At 39.2% G+C, this 17261-nt stretch overlaps 1 protein-coding gene across 2 annotated transcripts in view; it reads right to left on the minus strand.

Moving 5' to 3' along the window:
- SSUH2 (ssu-2 homolog) overlaps window positions 1-15815 on the minus strand; it is a 49273-nt gene extending 33458 nt beyond the window's left edge. The window contains exons 1-5 of one of the 2 annotated variants that reach the window (XM_087707810.1): window positions 15687-15815; window positions 5256-5354; window positions 1970-2051; window positions 553-682; window positions 166-226 (exon numbers count right to left, since the gene is read on the minus strand). In XM_087707810.1, the coding sequence (XP_087563936.1) occupies window positions 166-226; window positions 553-682; window positions 1970-2051; window positions 5256-5354; window positions 15687-15714 (400 nt within the window). In that variant the 5' untranslated portion in view covers window positions 15715-15815. The remainder of the gene's footprint in view (window positions 1-165; window positions 227-552; window positions 683-1969; window positions 2052-5255; window positions 5355-15686) is intronic. The other variant, XM_087707811.1, reaches the window with a different exon arrangement.
- Window positions 15816-17261: the final 1446 nt, after the last annotated feature.

The raw sequence follows: 17261 nt of genomic DNA on the forward strand, positions 1-17261 counted from the left end.
TATATGTATTTGGAAACTCTGAGTCCTAGATGTTGTATGTTTAGATGCAAATGATTGCTTACATGTGATGTGCACAGGTTGCATTTCATTATTGGATCCTTTTCTGCCAAAAACTCTTCATAAAGATTCAGTTGGAATTAAATATCTCTTTAAACATTTACTTACTGGTATAAGGCTCAAATGTCCATTCACATACCCTCGTTTCGTTAAAGGTTTTCAGACGATACTGGGGAGAAAGACATCTTGTCATCAAATGTTAATTCTAGAATCCTTAGTATGAGAAAAAGAATTATTTTTTTTCCATTTTGGATCCTTTCAGACCTCATTTTAACTCACTCACGGATCACCCTATCTGCCATCATCAACGTGGTTATGGGAAAAAAATGTTACTGAGGTCATTAAAGCATTTTGTTTACCCATATGAGCTCCAGGAGTTAGTCCAACAAACACCACCTTTTTCTAGTTTCTGACAAAGGTGAGACTTCTGCAATGCCATTGATTTCCCCCACCTAGCTTTGTTCACTCTCTGGTAACCTATCCCAAAACACTTACTCTGTAGAAGGTCTGCGGCTTCAGTTCCTGAATGAGGAGCTCGCCAGCAGCTCTGTTGCCATAGCAACATTTGGAATTGACAAAACTGAGCAGTGCACTCCTGGCCATGTCATCTGTCATTCTAGGGAACCTGGGAATTAACGAGATAGCAAGCACACATTCAGTTCTGAAGCAGATATGCATCCGGTCTGTGGCATCTCCACAGACGAAATTGAAGCTGGTGAGTTAAGCCTTGCAGCTCTGCTGGCAGAGAACAAGGATCATCTATGAAGAACCACATTGGCTAGTGGTTTTGGCCATGTTTCATTAATAAATGCCATGCTTTTTTTTTAAAAAAACACCATACTTCAGGAATAATATGATTTTAACACACTGGTTTACCATTGGCTGCCCTAATGCTGAAAGACTTCATTGTGAAATCATTGCCTCCCACAATTTCTAATCCTGAGTATATCCATTTGATTTCACTACAAGTAATCTTCAACTTATGACCACAATTGAGCCCAAAATTTATGTTGCTAAGGGAGAAATTTGTTAAATGAGTTTTGCCCCATTTCATTACTTTTCCTGCGGCATTTATTAAGTGAATCCCTACAATTGTTAAATGAATCTGGTTTCCCCCATTTGATTTTGCTTTTCAGAAGGTTGCAAAAGATGATCACATGACTCTGGGACACTGCAACCGTCATAAATGTGAGTCAATTGCTAAGCATTAGCATTTTGACTGTGTGACCATGGGGATGGTGCAATGGTCGTAAGTGTGAAAAAATGGTCATAAGTCCTTTTTTTCGGACGTCATAACTTTGAATGGTCATTAAACTAATGTTGTAAGTCAAGGATCACCTGCACATATATTATAGATGGAAAGGACAAATGACTTTCACTGTTCTTTGAATCTTTGTTATTTTTTAGACTCTAATGCCTGGATGGCATTGGGAAAAAAACCTGTGTTGAAACAAACTGCTATCTGCTAAGAGCCGTGATGGTGCAGTGGTTAGAATGCAGTACTGCAGGTTACTTCTGCTGATTGCCAGCTGCCAGCAGTTTGGCAGTTCAGTTCTCACCGGCTCAAGGTTAACTCAGCCTTACGTCCTTCCTAGGTCAGTTAAATGAGGACCCGGATTGTTGGGGGCAATATTCTGACTCTATTAACCTCTTAGAGAAGGCTATAAAACACTGTGAAGCGGTATATAAGTCTAAGTGCTATTGCTATTGCTAACAGCACTTGCTAGTCTCCTATGAGGCCAAGACTTCCAACTTGGCCCAGTCTTCTATCGTCTTGCTTGGAGATGACAGCTCATTGAATGCGCAGGTTTAATTTACCTTTTGCTAAATGGAGCAAGGAAGCAACTTATCCAACTACTAGAACCAGAGCCAGGGCATTTTCAAAAAGAAAAAGCAATCAGAAATGACTTACCTACACGCCAGCAACACAGGGCTGCTCCTCTCTTCACTATGTTTTTGCATCATCTCTGGAGGCGGAAATAACTTTTTCCTGCCTAGGCGGAAAGGTTCAAGGAAGAATGAATAATGACGAATAGATACATACACTGATGGGAACAAGATGAATAATAGAGAAAACCGCTCATAGCCCTGGGGGCATATTCAATCACACAGCCTTTCTGTGTTCATGTGGTATCTCTATGGGTGATTTATGATGTTTGAGGTGTCCTGACCAGCTGCTCCTGTGAATGTGTCTACTCTATACATTCTCTGAATCATATTTATTATCTATTTATTTGTTCATTTGTTCCATTTGCTCACATCTCATATGTAGGGTCGAATCACACAATTAGAATAGCAACAGAAAACGGTAAGCAAAATGCAAATAAAAAAGCGAAGTATATGTAAAACCATTGAAAGCAAATTAAACTCATAAAACATAATCAGCAGGTGAGTATTTGCAGTTTGAATCTGGACTTTCATTATTACTTTGTGGTATGGCATTTGCCAACTAGGTGCCTGAGGAAGATTTATATGGTAGACAGCTCTATGCTATTTATCTTTAGAGTCACATGAGAACAGCTGCATTTTTCAGTAGTATGTTTTCTCCTCTTTTTACTAATAGCAATTCATAAATGGATGCATGCTAAAAATAATGTTAGTATTCCTTATGAGAATTAATTAGAATGTCTATGGAGATTCTCAGTCATCCGGGTCATGGTTGTCCCAAAGTTGCTTTTTTTTCAAGAGGCAACTGCACTTTCTGGTTTTTCTTTGAAAATGCTTCACTTCTCAACCAAGAAGCTTCTTCAGCTCTGACTGGATGGTGGAGAATGGAAGGATTTATTTCTTAAATTTATTCATTTATTTAGTTAAGGTCACTTGTCATCAGGGTCACCTGAGTGGTGCAAATGAATGTGGAGCCTTCTTGGAACTGTTGAAAGGACTTTGTTGTGGACTGGAGATAGATGAACAACCATCTCTCAACAGGGGGGGATGGAAAGGACATCATCTATCTCCAGTCTACAACACAGTCCTTTCAACAGTTCCAAGAAGGCTCCACATCCATTTGCACCACTCAGGTGACCCTGAGTGGTGCAGACACATATAAACCTCCATGTGACCATGTGACCAAACACAGATAAACCTCCATGTGAACTTAACGACCCGCTGAAAGGATGCAAAGGACCAGCTGTCTGCAAGGAGTATAAATCCTTCCATTCCCCACCATCCAGTCAAAGCTGAAGAAGCTTCTTGGATGACAAGTGAAACATCTTCAAAGAAAAATCAGAAAGTCCAGTTGCCTTGAAAAAAAAGCACCTTTGGGAATTAATTAGAATATGTTATCATGGAATAGGACAACATATGTAGAGAATACTATTTTATACTATTTTTATATTTTGCTTTTAATCCTAACCAAACCAAAAAAAAAATCTACGCAAGAAGCTATAGATATTGTTTAATGTGAATCTGAGCAAAGATTTTTTTATATACTTTACAAAACAGATGATGATGGCATAGGTAAAAAGTTTTGGTTATTATTTAAAACACATTTACTGGTTTATTATTCTATTTCCATTCTATTACTTTTAGCTGCACTCTTTCGGGTCACAGGGACCTAAAATATGACCTATGATTCACTAGTCTTCCTTTAATCCACCAATTTCTATTATATTCCAGTGATATCATGTTATAAACAAATATATTAGCTATATCTAAGATAAGACAGTATTGACATTCTCTATTTTTTTTTACAGATTTCCACTAAAGTCTTAACAGGGTGACAAGCAAAATAGCCTACATTATTATAATCCCAACATTTTCTTCTCCAGCATTTTATAGAGCATGATTTGCACATACAACTATACTTATTTGTAGAATATAACAATTTTCCCCAGTTATAGTATTGGTCTGACCAATCCAGTTGATATTTGAAATAACATTCATTTTTTTATGTTTTTAAAGCCAGGAATCCCAGTTTATAAACAAAGACTGTGCAAAGACTATTATGATTTAGTCTCCTGTCATTTGTTACTATTTTATATTTTCTACAAATATCTTTCAGCCTTAAACAGGGTGGTGTCATCTATAAGTTAAATTCAGAAGAAATTGACTTTTTTGTTTACAAAAATGCTGCTTTTTATACATCAATAGCCAACCAAGATCACTAGGCAACAAAGATCCTTGTCGTTGGTCAGTTCAGATGAAATATTTTAGACATCTAGGCTACAGTTAAAATAGCTGGGCACAGAAGTCATCACAATGAATGAGAATGAGTTGCCTATTGTCTAGGTCTTAGTTATCCAGGAATAAACATTGGTGGTAAAGCACCCCATGGTGATAAAAGACCCTCTTTTGAAGAACAATTTGTCTTGTCCCTCCACAACCAATTTGGCTTTGTAAATACAAGCTAAATGTGAATGCCACTGAAGACTTTGGGTGGGAGGGAAGGAGGGAGGGAGGGAGGGAGGGAAGCAGTGGTGAGTTTCAAATTATTTTACTACTGGTTCGCTTGTGCACGCACATGCACAGAAGCCCCTGGGCATATGGGTGGAGCCTCCCGATGCTGAAACTACCAGTTCACCCAATCCAGGGCGAACCAGGAGAAGCCCACCTCTGGAGGGAAGGAGGTAGGGAGAAAGAAGGATTAACACCAGACAAACAAACAAGCAGAAATCAATACTGTAATCAATCGAACAGAAAATCACACCCACATCAAACCTGGCAGGGCAAATTACTCTATCTAAAAGGAAGCAAACCCCACACTGTGATGTTATTTAGTTGAGTAATAAATGTCAGCAAGAAAACAACCAAGTTAAGAGAACACCAAGGACTCCACTAATTCTTTCTCCATCTAAAGGACAAAAAATAATAATAATAATCCTGCAGTGCAGATCAGGAGATTGAAAGAACTAGATTTGGCTCACATTAGCACTGAAAGATCACTGTTTTATATTCTCCAAACCTTATGTTTCAGTAAGGATGTTTTGAGAACTTCTGTTTCTAATTTGGAATTAAAGGAAAGGTTCTTTGAAGATACTACCTGAACTTCTTTCAAAGATGGAAAGCAGTCTACTTATGTTCAAGATTAAGGTATCTCTGCACAGACCAAAATTTATTGTCTGACATGTTGTAGAAATGTTTTTTTTTAAAGTATATTAAAATACAAGATAAGAAACACTCCCCTGATAAAGAACTTGTGTTCCTGTAGTTATACAACTGCAATGATCAGTAAAGCTCAATGGGTTATGTATACATACCATGATCACGAAAACTCCATGTATCAAGACCAATTGGCGTAAACAGATCCATAGGGGGCACTGAAGGACTTTCAGGCTCTGATTCCAGTTCCAGGGTAGCTATTTTAAATGTAAACAGTGAATGATATATTTAGCCCAGCCATTTTATTTTTGTGCATAACATATAAAATATGGGGCCAAGATACTTATGGAACTATCTTCCCCCCTTTAAAATCTGTCCGTCTCTTTCATTCAGGCAGGGTTCCAAAAATGTGATTAGATAGATGATAGAATGGATGGGTAGATGGATGGATGGATGGAGAGGGAGACGGAGATGGAGATGGAGAGGCAGAGATATGATGATTTCCCAGACTTATGATGGAAATTCTAGTCCCAGGCATAGTTATAAATTGGGAATTATGTGTACTACAACTAAAAACTATATATTTCTATAATATAGGTCGGTGATGGCAAACCTTTTTGCTCTCGGGTGTCAAAAGTGTGAGCACACGCATGTGCCTCTGTGTGCCCACATCCATAATTAAATGCCCCCACCTTGTGGCCATCTGCAATGCTGCCCCCCGCCTATGCGCACATGGCTTTCTTGGAGCCTCCCCACCAAGACCCTCTGGAAGCTGGAAATAGCACATTTCCTGATTTGTGGTGGGCCTATTTTTCACCCTCCCTAGACTCCAGATGCTTTCTTGGAGTCTGGGGAGGGCAAAAATGGCCTCCCCCGAGGACTTCAGAGTCCAGAAATGATCCATTTCCTGATTTCCGGTGGGCCTGTTTTTCACCCTCCTTTCCTGGCTTTCATGAAGTCTGGGGAGGGTGAAAAACGGTTCAACGGACCCACCAGAAGTTCATTTCTGAACTTAAGGTGGGTCTGTTTTTTTGCCAACCACAGGCTCCGGAGGCTTTCCTGAAACCTGGGAAGGGTGAAAACAGCCTCCCCCTGCCCTCCAGAAGCCCAAAAATCAGCTGGCCAGCATGTGCATGTGTGCTGGAGTTGACATAGTGCAACGCCTTGTGTGCCCTCAGATGTGGCTCTGCATGTCACCTGTAGCAGATGTGCTATAGATTTGCCATCACGGATATAGGTACAAATAGCTGTGGGAATTGGAAATTTAGCCACTAAATTCAGCCAGCATTTAGTCAAATGGATTTTTAGCAATCTATAATACAATTCTACAAACAATTGTGAGTTACAAGAAATGAAGCTTTTGATGAATTATTCAATTTTTTTCCTCAACAAATGTTGAATGCCTTTTAAAAAATAAACTGTTTTTAGCAACTTCTGTTGTGTGTGAAAAATGTGTTTCTACTTAAGTACTATAGTGGAGTATTTTAAATACTTTTAAAAATCCATACAAGATACAATTTATATCCATGGATGTTACAGGAAATGCCTCCTGCTAACAAAGTACATTTCTAAAAGCAAAACAGTTGTTTGATGCCATCATTCATGATCTGATTGAACAGAATTTTCTCCTAAAAGCTTTCACATATTCTTCACAAAGCAAAAAATAATATTTCTATTTTCTTCTCAAGAAAAAAATGGAAGAAATAAACAAGCTGCAGAAGATTTCACATGAAGGTTGCCTCCGTAAAACTGAATATAAAGGCAAAAGAGGGTGTGTGTTTTTTGTTCCATGACACGAGCAAATATGTGAATATTTATTGTGAATTTTCTTCACATTCTATAGTAAAATGTATAAATAAATTAAAGTCTTGAGGTTCATATATGTTCATCTCTTTCCTCAAAAACCCATGATGGACTTTTCTAGAAAAAATAAAAGAGTCAGAACTGGGTCCAAAGTTCTGATCCAGATGCAGAGGTGGGTTCCTACCAGTTTGGACCAGTTCGGCCAAGTAGGTAGTAACTCGGAGTAGGTAGTAACTTGGTCTGCCATGCCCCCAAACTGGTTCTATCGATAGTGGGGCCACCTTGATTTTCGGTTTTGTGCATGCTCAGACAATCTTCATTGCAGAAATGTATTTTCCCCCTTTTCTAACGTGCGCATGCTCAGACCTTTTTAGGTGCAAATGTGCACATGCACAGAATTTTTTGCGCACCAAACCAGCAGTAAAACTGGCAGCAACCCACCCCTGCCCAGATGGATGGTTGGTCAAGAACTTTGACTGAATAAGCCTGAATCTTTAGAATGTTTAAACAAATATAAGAAATGATGAACTTGTAGTTTTTTTTAAAATCCCTGTATAGATCCCCTTAGAGGGGGGATAAAATTTCATAATTCACACCAAGTATATCTCTCATGTGACCGATCACCAGGACACCAGGACACAGCCAATGTAAGACTGGTTGACTCTCATTTGAAACTTATTAGATCTTGATCGCCTGATGTTATTCTGAGTGAATTCACTGTGAATGCCTATCTAAAGTGCAAAGATCCATGAGTTCATTTTATAGCAGAGGGTATGTACCAGTGGTGGAATTCAGCCAGTTCGCACCTATTCGGGAGAACCGGTTGTTAACTTTCTAAGCAATTCGGGAGAGCCGGTTGTTGGAAGAAATCTCATTTTGTTTTTTTAACCTTTACAGGGCTAATCCTGTAAGGAAGGCAGGAAGGAAACATTCTGGTGTTGTTTCTAGCCTAATCTTTATTACCCTGCTTACAGAAACTGCCTCTCCGGTTAACCCTTATTACATTGTAACAACTAAGGTGAAGCGCTCATCGATGTGAGTGATGTTGAGTTGGCCACATCCACCGTCACATGACCACCAAGCCATGCCTACCCAGCTGGTCATTAGGGTAGAGAACTGGTTGTTAAATTATTTGAATCCCATCACTGGTATGGACTCTATAGAATAACATCTGGCTGCCTATATAGCAGATGAAATAAATGAAAGCAATGGTGAAACATTTGCCTTGCAGAAGCAAAACATTGCTGCTGTGATGTGAACATTATAGAACAAGGCAAATTTATGGATCCTTAAATCAGCATACCTGCCTTTTCTTCTTCCTCCAGCTAGGCTATTCAATAAATGACCAAACCCAGCAGTCTTGGAGGAAAAGATTGCAACGTTCTTTTTATTAACAGATGGGCATATTTTTATTTCTCCCCTGAGCTGTTTTTTCCTCCCCTTCAACAACAACAACAAACAGATTTTTAAAATAGCAAGAATGTAATAGTAGCTTGGGGATTTGGCAGGAAGAAAAAAAAAACACAGTGTGTGCTGACATAGTTTATGTATGTTGCTGGAACTACAGACAATGTGCTTGAAATACTGGATGTTTACAGGAAAGGTAGCCCGTTATCATTTTGTCTCTACCTCCCCTCCCAAAAGTGCTCCATAGCAATAGCAATAGCAATAGCAATAGCAGTTAGACTTATATACCGCTTCATAGGGCTTTCAGCCCTCTCTAAGCAGTTTACAGAGTCAGCACATTGCCCCCACAGTCTGGGTCCTCATTTTACCCACCTCAGAAGTATGGAAGGCTGAGTCAACCTTGAGCCGGTGAGATTTGAACCGCCAAACTGCAGTTAGCAGTCATGAGTGGAGAGATGAGAACTTAGAAGCAGAAAACTTGGGGGGGGGTGTAAATATTTGGGGTGAGTTGCAGGAGATTGGCAAATACCGTAGCTCCAACTCTGCTCCAGTTGCTTAACAACTACACTTCCAAAATCTTCGGTAACTCATATGTACCTTTCATTCATTGACTGCAGCTTATTCCAGTATTGGATTCAAGAGGTACTGCAGTTAATTGATATATCTTCTAAGTAACAGTTTTATATTTTTATAAATATATTCCGTATTTTGATATTCAAATGAAAAACAAAATAGACCAGCAAGTTAGACTCTTGTTTTAGAGCCGTGATGGAGAACCTATGGCACACGTGCCACAGGTGGCATGCACAGCCCTCTCTGCTGGCATGCCAGCTGTCATCCCAGCCCAGATCCACTGCACATGCGCACATTCCTCCCACCAACAGGAGGCCTTCCAGGCCCAAAATGGGACATGTGGGACACACATTGCCCCCCCACCCATTTTGGGCCTGGAAAGCCTGGCACCAACCTGGAAGCCATAACGAGCATAGGGGGTGGGGAGCATGCACGGGGGGAGGGGGAGCACAGAGGTCATGTGTGCACGGGGGTCACGCATGCTTGTGCAAGGGATGGGGTGCACGTGGGGGGGGTTCACATGCACATTGCATTCATTGCGTTGCTTTCAGCACAGGGCGACAAAAAGGTTAGCCATCACTGTCCTAGAGGAATGTTTATCAACCTCAGGAACTTTTAAATGTCTGGATTTCCACTTGCAAAACTTCCCCAGCCAGCATTTTCTGTGTGGTTTATCTTGTTCAATTCAACTTCAGGTATAAGTAGTCCTCAACTTATAACCATTTATTTAATAACAGTTCAAAGTTACAATAGCCTTGGAAAAAGTGTTTATGACCTGTACTCACACGACTGTACGACTCTTATGTCAAGGGATCACATTTTGGACACTTGGCAACTGACTCACTTTTATGACTGGTTGTGGTGTTCTGTAGTCATGCGATCACAATTTGTGACCATTTGTGCTGATTCTGGCAAAAAAAAATCCCATCCACCAGGGAAGCTGGATTTACTCAACACTTGATTTACTTAATAACTATATTATTCACTTAAAGGTTACAGTGATTCACTTTAAGATCATGGTAAAAATGATCATAAAATTGATAACACATTGACTTCTGACTGCCCAAACATATGATGGAAATTCTGGCCCCAACTGTAGTTGTAAGTTGAGAATTACTTGTAGCAGAACAAAAAGCTATATATTTCCACAATATAGGTAGGAATAGCTGTGGGAAATGAAAATTCAGCCACTAAATTCATAAGATAGTGACTGCATTTACATTCCACTGAATTCATTAAAGTATAAAATATAGGTAATATGCTACGTGTATTAAGAATATTACACATATATATATATGTAAAATAAAATAAATGAGTTGAAAATCATTACATGAGCAATGATGGGATTTTATTAGTTATATAAGCAATGTGCAGGCATATCTGGCAACAATGGGCATCATAAATTGTGGGAAAATTAAAATGTACCATGTGAGGTTTATATTTAATTTAGTATATTTAATTAAGAGTTAATTAAAATAAGGGTTATTTAATAAATTGAGATTTTCATTTTGAGTCCCTCAAGTTGCGGTAAATAGTATGACCATAGATACCACTCTTGGTACTTACTTGTCCTTCTTCAAGCTTCTTATGTAATTTATTTAAGGTACTTTAAGAAAATAACCACTGTATTAGCCTGCTGTACAACATTGGCTTCAGCATCATGTTTATTTCCAAGAATACTGTTGAACCACATTATTCTTTCCCCCGCTGAAAGTTGGGACAGGTATGTTTTTGAATGGGAGATGCTTTGTCCTTAGATTTATCCACAAATTATTTTTGTTTTGTCTGAACATTTTCCTTTTGTAAAATGACCATCTACAACTAGCCACACTTTCCAGAGCAGTCCTTTTATAAATGGAGATGTCCTCCTACATGACGCTTTTTATGCGAATGCTCACAAATTTCACTATTCTGGAAAAAAAGTCTGGAGACCCATTCTTTCCTACAATGCCTAGGCTATTTTGACAGAATACAGAGTTGGAAGAGACCCTTTTTAGTCATTTTTTTTTTAGTCATTTTATTAAGATTTATAGGCCGCCCTTTTCCCTGAGGGGACTCAGGGCGGCTTACAATCAAAGGGAAGGTGGTGCACTATCAAAGACAAACAATATGTGAACAAAAGAAAAAAGATAATAAAAGCACAACTTGCATTCAACAGTCAACACTCGGGCGGGTAAATTGGAAACCTATCCCCAGACCTGATGGGAGAGCCAGGTCTTGAGGGCTGTGCGGAAGGTCTGGATGGTGGTGAGGGTACGGATCTCGACGGGGAGGTCGTTCCACAGGGTCGGAGCTGCAACAGAAAAGGCTCTCCTCCTCCGTGTAGTCGCCAGTCGACATTGACTGGCAGATGGGGTGTGGAGGAGGCCCAGTCTGTGCGATCTAATCGGTCGAAGGGAGGTGATCGGCAGAAGGCGGTCTCTCAAGTACCCAGATCCACTACCATGGAATGCTTTAAAGGTGGTCATCAATACCCTGAAGCGCACCCGGAGATCGACAGGTAGCCAGTGCAGCTCGCGGAGGATGGGTGTAACGTGGGCGAACCGCGGTGCGCCCACTATCACTCGCGCGGCTGCATTCTGGACTAACTGCAGTCACCGGATGCACTTCAAGGGCAACCCCATGTAGAGCCCATTGCAGTATTCCAGCCTAGAGATCACAAGGGCTCGAGTGACTGTTGCGAGGGCCTCCCGGTTTAGGTAGGGCCGCAACTGGCGGACCAGGCGAACCTGGGCAAATGCCCCCCTGGAGATCTTCTAATCCAGGAATGTGAAATTTGATTTAATTGAGGGCCACATTAGGGTTGTGTTTGACCTGGGGGGAGCAGGGGGGGACATGGATAGGTGGGAGTGGCCAGCCAGATCTATTTCACTCGTGTGATCAAATGCCACTTTTGCTAGTAGTTTGTTTTGCTAGCACTCTGCCAGTGAAAATGGAGCTTGTGCAACATTTCACAAAAAAACAATTTTTCACAATGCTTATTTTACTGTATGGATAAATAGCTAAATTATCTACTTCCATATTTATAGTGATTCCAAAAAACTTTATTGTTTCTATTCATTTCCCCTAAAATGACCAGAAGTGGTCTCTTGATTTCAAATGAGAGTAGTCAAAGCTGCAACTTTATACATTATAGAAATAAACATGAGGACACATGAATATTCTCTGGCTGGATTTCAACATAGTATTGTATTTTCCCAGCTGGATTGCTATAGCAACAGGACTACTCTGGAAAGTATATTCTCCAAACATAACTATTTATAACTTTGTTCTTTATTAGATAAATTATTTTTGGAATGGCTTGAGTCACATACACAGACTTTTCCCTTTTTAATTAACCTTATCTACGGCATGTACAAAAATCAAACTGAAGTTTTAAATCAGTCTAAAGAGATTTTATGATGACTATTTTATATCCACATTGAATTAGCGTTTAAGTTAATGGCTGAGTAAAAACAAAATCTTAAATTCATACTTTTTTGCTCAAATATCAGCTACCACTGAAATTGGAGTTATGAAAAATTTGCACATCTACAGCATCTTTACATTGAATCATGGTTACTCATATAAGAATTGCAGCACTGGGTCGGTGGATGTAAGTGTGTGTAAAGAGATGATATATGCTTTGGTATGTCACAATACAAATATCACTTTTCACATTTTATTTTGTTTTTACAACCCTATAATCCCTTGCTTTGTGGTGGGATCAGGGAGATTAAGTGATGCTGAGCATTTACTGGCCAGATGCCCTTCCTGATGCCTAGATGGAGTTCGCGGCAGATACTTTCTCTTTGCGCCTTGATAGAGAAACATTTGAATTCTCAATTTACCGAGTAGCAGGTGAGCATCTTCACCTCTAGGCCACCGTGTTGCAAATACTGCTTCTAACATACTTGCATCATAATGAATGTGACATTTTGTAGTCTTTGGAGCTCATTATAGTTGCCTATGGCTGCATGATCAGAAAACTATTAAGAAAGTAGTGTTTTTGTTTGTTTGTTTGTTTGTTTGTTTTTGTTTGTTTGTCTTGTATTATTATAACTGCTAACCATTTTAGGACTAAATTTGTGTCAAAAGAATGTGTGACCATTAATCCGTCTTGATAAAAAATGTAGTTTGCTCCATTGGGGCTTCATCCAAATCACATGACATAAATTGCTTGTTATAGTTGAAGTGATGTGGCATATGTTGAAGAGGGTTGTCCTACATGCTACCTGAAACATTCCTCACATGGCATCCTCTTGATGCTTTCTTGGTGGTACCCTGTTTCCCTGAAAATAAGACCTCCCTAGATAATAAACACATTGGACTTTTCAGTGTATGCACTAACATAATCCCTCCCTCGAAAATAAGCCCTCCCTGAAAATATTGCAACACAGCAGCAGCCATGAGGTGACCATGCTCGCCACCTCCTGCACCTCAAAAATAATAAGACCTCTCAGAAAACAAGGCCAAGCGTTTATTTCAGGGGTCAAAAGAAAACAAGACCCTGTCTTATTTTCAGGAAAACACGATATATAGCAAATTGATGCAAATAGTATGGTGGAAAGAATTTTGGATTCCTGGGAGTGGGTCTGTATTGCAAAAGAATAAGAGACAGTGACATTTAGCTAGTTTGGTTGGGAGAAGGAGGGCCAGAGTAGCTCCTCCTTAGAAGTTATCAGAGTACCTCTTTAATAATGCAAGCAGTTGCTTTAGTCTGGAAATATTTTTGTGTATACATAAAGAACAATAAAGGAAACTACTGAAACTCTGCAAGCCTTCCTTGGTTTTGGAGCCTGACATATAGGGAAGGAAGGGCACCTTCCCAGATTTCTTTCACCAAATACCCTGTAATTATGTTGGACTGCAATTTCCAAACTTCCCATCTACTACAATTGCTGGAAAGCTGGAGAAATCTGTGCAAATGATCTATCACTTTAAGCAGAACCTCAACTTGATGTGCATTAACACATCAATTTCTATGCAGTACTCTGTGCAGTCTACTTGATACTACAGAGATCAAAAAAGTGCACTTTGATTTGTGAGTTACCAATTCCAATTTCTTTGTGAGAAGAAAAAAATTCAGGCAGTAACACACAGGTCTTTTGTATAGCTATTTAAAAACTAAAAGAAACATCTATTAAACAAGAAGAAATGGATCTAAGTAAAGTTGTCTAAACTCCAATAGACAACTTTACTTAGGTCCATTTCTTCTATTGGAGTTATAGAATCCACATCTGGGGAAAAAAGTTATACAGTACACCGGAAAGTTACATGATTTGTAAATCAAGTTAATTTACATATGAAAACTGCAGCAAAAAGTATACTGTGGAAACAGAACAGAAAAACATGTCCTGAGGTCACTTTAAAGGAAATTAAAGTGGGTGTTGTTGTCTGTTACTGCCCTTCAAAAGCATTTGCCTGTCCATTCTAGTGAAGGAGTAATTGGACAGTTTGATAAGTTATAAGCCATTGATTCTTGAAACTCATAGAGTAAGGTCTTACTAGCTGTATTATTGCAGCTTCCAATAAGTTACAGCTTCCAACAGGCATTGGAACTAAAACCAGTGGGTTCGAACTGTAGGTTTCAAGCTTTTGGGTCCAGATCTCCCTGCTTTGTACTTAGGCAACTTTCAACTTTATCAGATTGTCTTTTGGAAAAATGAGCATTTGCATAGACATATCTATCATTGAATTCATTTGATGAATGAGGAACCCTCTCACAGCAGCCATTTTATGGGAATGCACAAAATACCTTCTCAAAGTTCCAAGATACTCACTGCCCCCCTAAAAGTTTGAACATCTCAGACTTAGATTAAAGAATAAACAACAGTGTTTAGTAATTCACTACAGTTGGATTGGATCAATTACATTTCCAATTTTTTTCCAGGCTTTATGAAGAGGAATCTTTACCATTGTAAGAGTCAAGGGGTATAAACCAAAATGAAAGCAGATGAATGTCTCCAATAATTGTGATTTGCTGGCATATATGTTCTTTTCTGTGGATAGAGATGTTTAAGTAGCCTAAGCTGCACCACTTGATTTCTCTAGTCAATTGTAAATTGAATAGACTGAAGCATTTTGTACTACTTTTGATGCCACAAAAATTGCTTTCTTTCCAAACCAAATTTCAGTTACCCTATATAAAGAAAAGGGCTTCAACCTAATTCTCACTATGTTTAAAGTTGAATATGTCAGTCCCTGGTGGGATAGAAATTAATATCAACTTGACATCTTAATTTTGTTTTTAAAAAACAAAGTGTTCATTTACTGGCAACAAGATTTTATATGCAAATATCTGGGAGCAAAAATCTCCGAGACAGATAAACGTATTACCTGTGCTTATAATTAAGTTGTCCATCTTTGAATGTGGTTACAAATAATTACTTGACTGTTTTTTTACAAAAACATGCTTATGAATTCAATGCCTTCAAATAGCTTAGTGCTGCATAACCAGCTTTTTATAACCCAGCTGTTTTGTGCACATTTTCCTTATGAGTTAGCTAATAAATGATCACTAAGCTTTCTGATCACTAAGACAAGCAGAAAACTAAGAATGGTCTCAAATTACAAGTACAAGCCAAAGGAGTATAAAGGAATTTTGCACTGGACTTTCAGCAAATATTATGATCCGTCCTCCAGTTTCTGAGATTCGTGCTTGACTCAGTATGAGCCAAATTTTCACCACAGTCTAAAAAGGGAATCACAAAGTACATATTATAGCTCAAGGCTCAATCAGCACCCTAAAATACAAATTGTAAGACATCGGTTAAAACAGTATAGACCATTCTGTTTTCTGAGATATTTCTTTCTTGTTTACTTACTGTCTGTGTGCTCTTGATCCATTCTCATGATGCAGAGAATACAAGGAATACAGGCAAGGCAAAGTCCCACTGCGACTGTTTGGACTTGTATTGTTTACTAAAAGTTCTGTGTTAGCAGCAGTTCAAAATCCCAGGCCAGCTCTTGCAACCACTCCCAGAGAATAAAACAATTTGGAAGCTGGTGATTAATCATCGGTCACTACGGAAATGAACTCTCAGCTCTGCAATGCCAGTAAGAGTTGCACTGATCACTACTTGGAAAGACATCCTGTCATCCTCTACGTATGACATTGCCTTTAATCTGTGTTTTACTTCTATTCAATTTACAGAAAACTTTTAGGGTCAGTTAAAACCACTGTTGCATAAGTAAAATGCTCCCCAAATGTATAGGTAGACTTATCTGTTTGATACCCTCTACTTTTTGGGTTTAAAAACTCCTAATTCCTATTCACTTAGGTATTATGGGAATGAAACAGCAATATATCAAGAGAGCAGTCACCAAGGAAGAAAAGACTGCCTTTACGAACCACAAGGTAAAGGTGAAGATTCCACTCGCACATATGTGCTAGTCATTCCCATCTCTAGGCATTGGTGCTCATCTCCATTTCAAAGCCGAAGAGCTAGTGCTATCCAAAGAAATCTCTGTTGTCATGTGGCCAGCATGACTAAATGGCAGAGTGAACAGAATGCTGTTACCTTCCCACCAAAGTGGCCCCTATTTTTCTACTTGCATTTTTATATGCTTTTGAAAACTGCTGGATTGGAAGAAGCTGGGACCAGTAACAGGAGCTCACTCCGTTACACGGCACTAGGGATTGGAACCGCCAAACTGCCGACCTTTCTGATTGACAAGCTCAGCATCTTAGCCACTGAGCCACCGTGTCCCTTTTATGAACCACAAATGGACACACAAATAACCTAACGTATGATGACAGCACAAGAGTTCATAGAAACAGGAAAATCAATTTTCATTCTGCACTCAAACTAATAGGAATATTCAGAAGAACATGGGTAAGTAACACAGTCTCTAAAATCCATTCCTCAAAATTTTTTAAAGCTTCTCTAGATCATTCCTACAAGGTTTCTTCTGTTGGGGTCTCTTTAGTAGGTGACGTGACAACTCCCCAATTTACTGCACAGATCTCTTTGGTGGCATCTCTCACTGATATTACTAGAAATGATCTTTGCTTTTACTATGTTTGTCACTGCAGATGCAGGTAAGCTTGGCTGGGCTGCTGTTCTCCTTCCTCTCCAGCTATCACTTTGTTCTTCACCTGCTCAGTCTTAGTAGAGATTTTTTTCTAAGTAGAGTTTTTTCAATTTGTTCTTCAATTCGCTGGCAGACTTTCACCTTCCAAAAGAAAGCAACAATCTCATTTGTACCAGCTGCCAATAAGGGGAAAATACCTTCTCTCTCTATTGAACTTCTGACTGTTCCTTTTATTTTACCGTCATCAAAAGATGGGTTTGTTTGAAAGGAGAAGTTCAAGGTCATGCTAGATATTGTCCTCTCCACACCACACTGACACATGTAGAGCCCTGGGCAATGTCTTGACTTTGACTTCTTTTTTTACT

Source organism: Thamnophis sirtalis, unplaced genomic scaffold (genome assembly GCF_051295495.1).
Source record: "Thamnophis sirtalis isolate CommonGarterSnake01/CBP01778 unplaced genomic scaffold, rThaSir2_p1.2 scaffold_3, whole genome shotgun sequence".
NCBI lineage: Eukaryota > Metazoa > Chordata > Lepidosauria > Squamata > Natricidae > Thamnophis > Thamnophis sirtalis.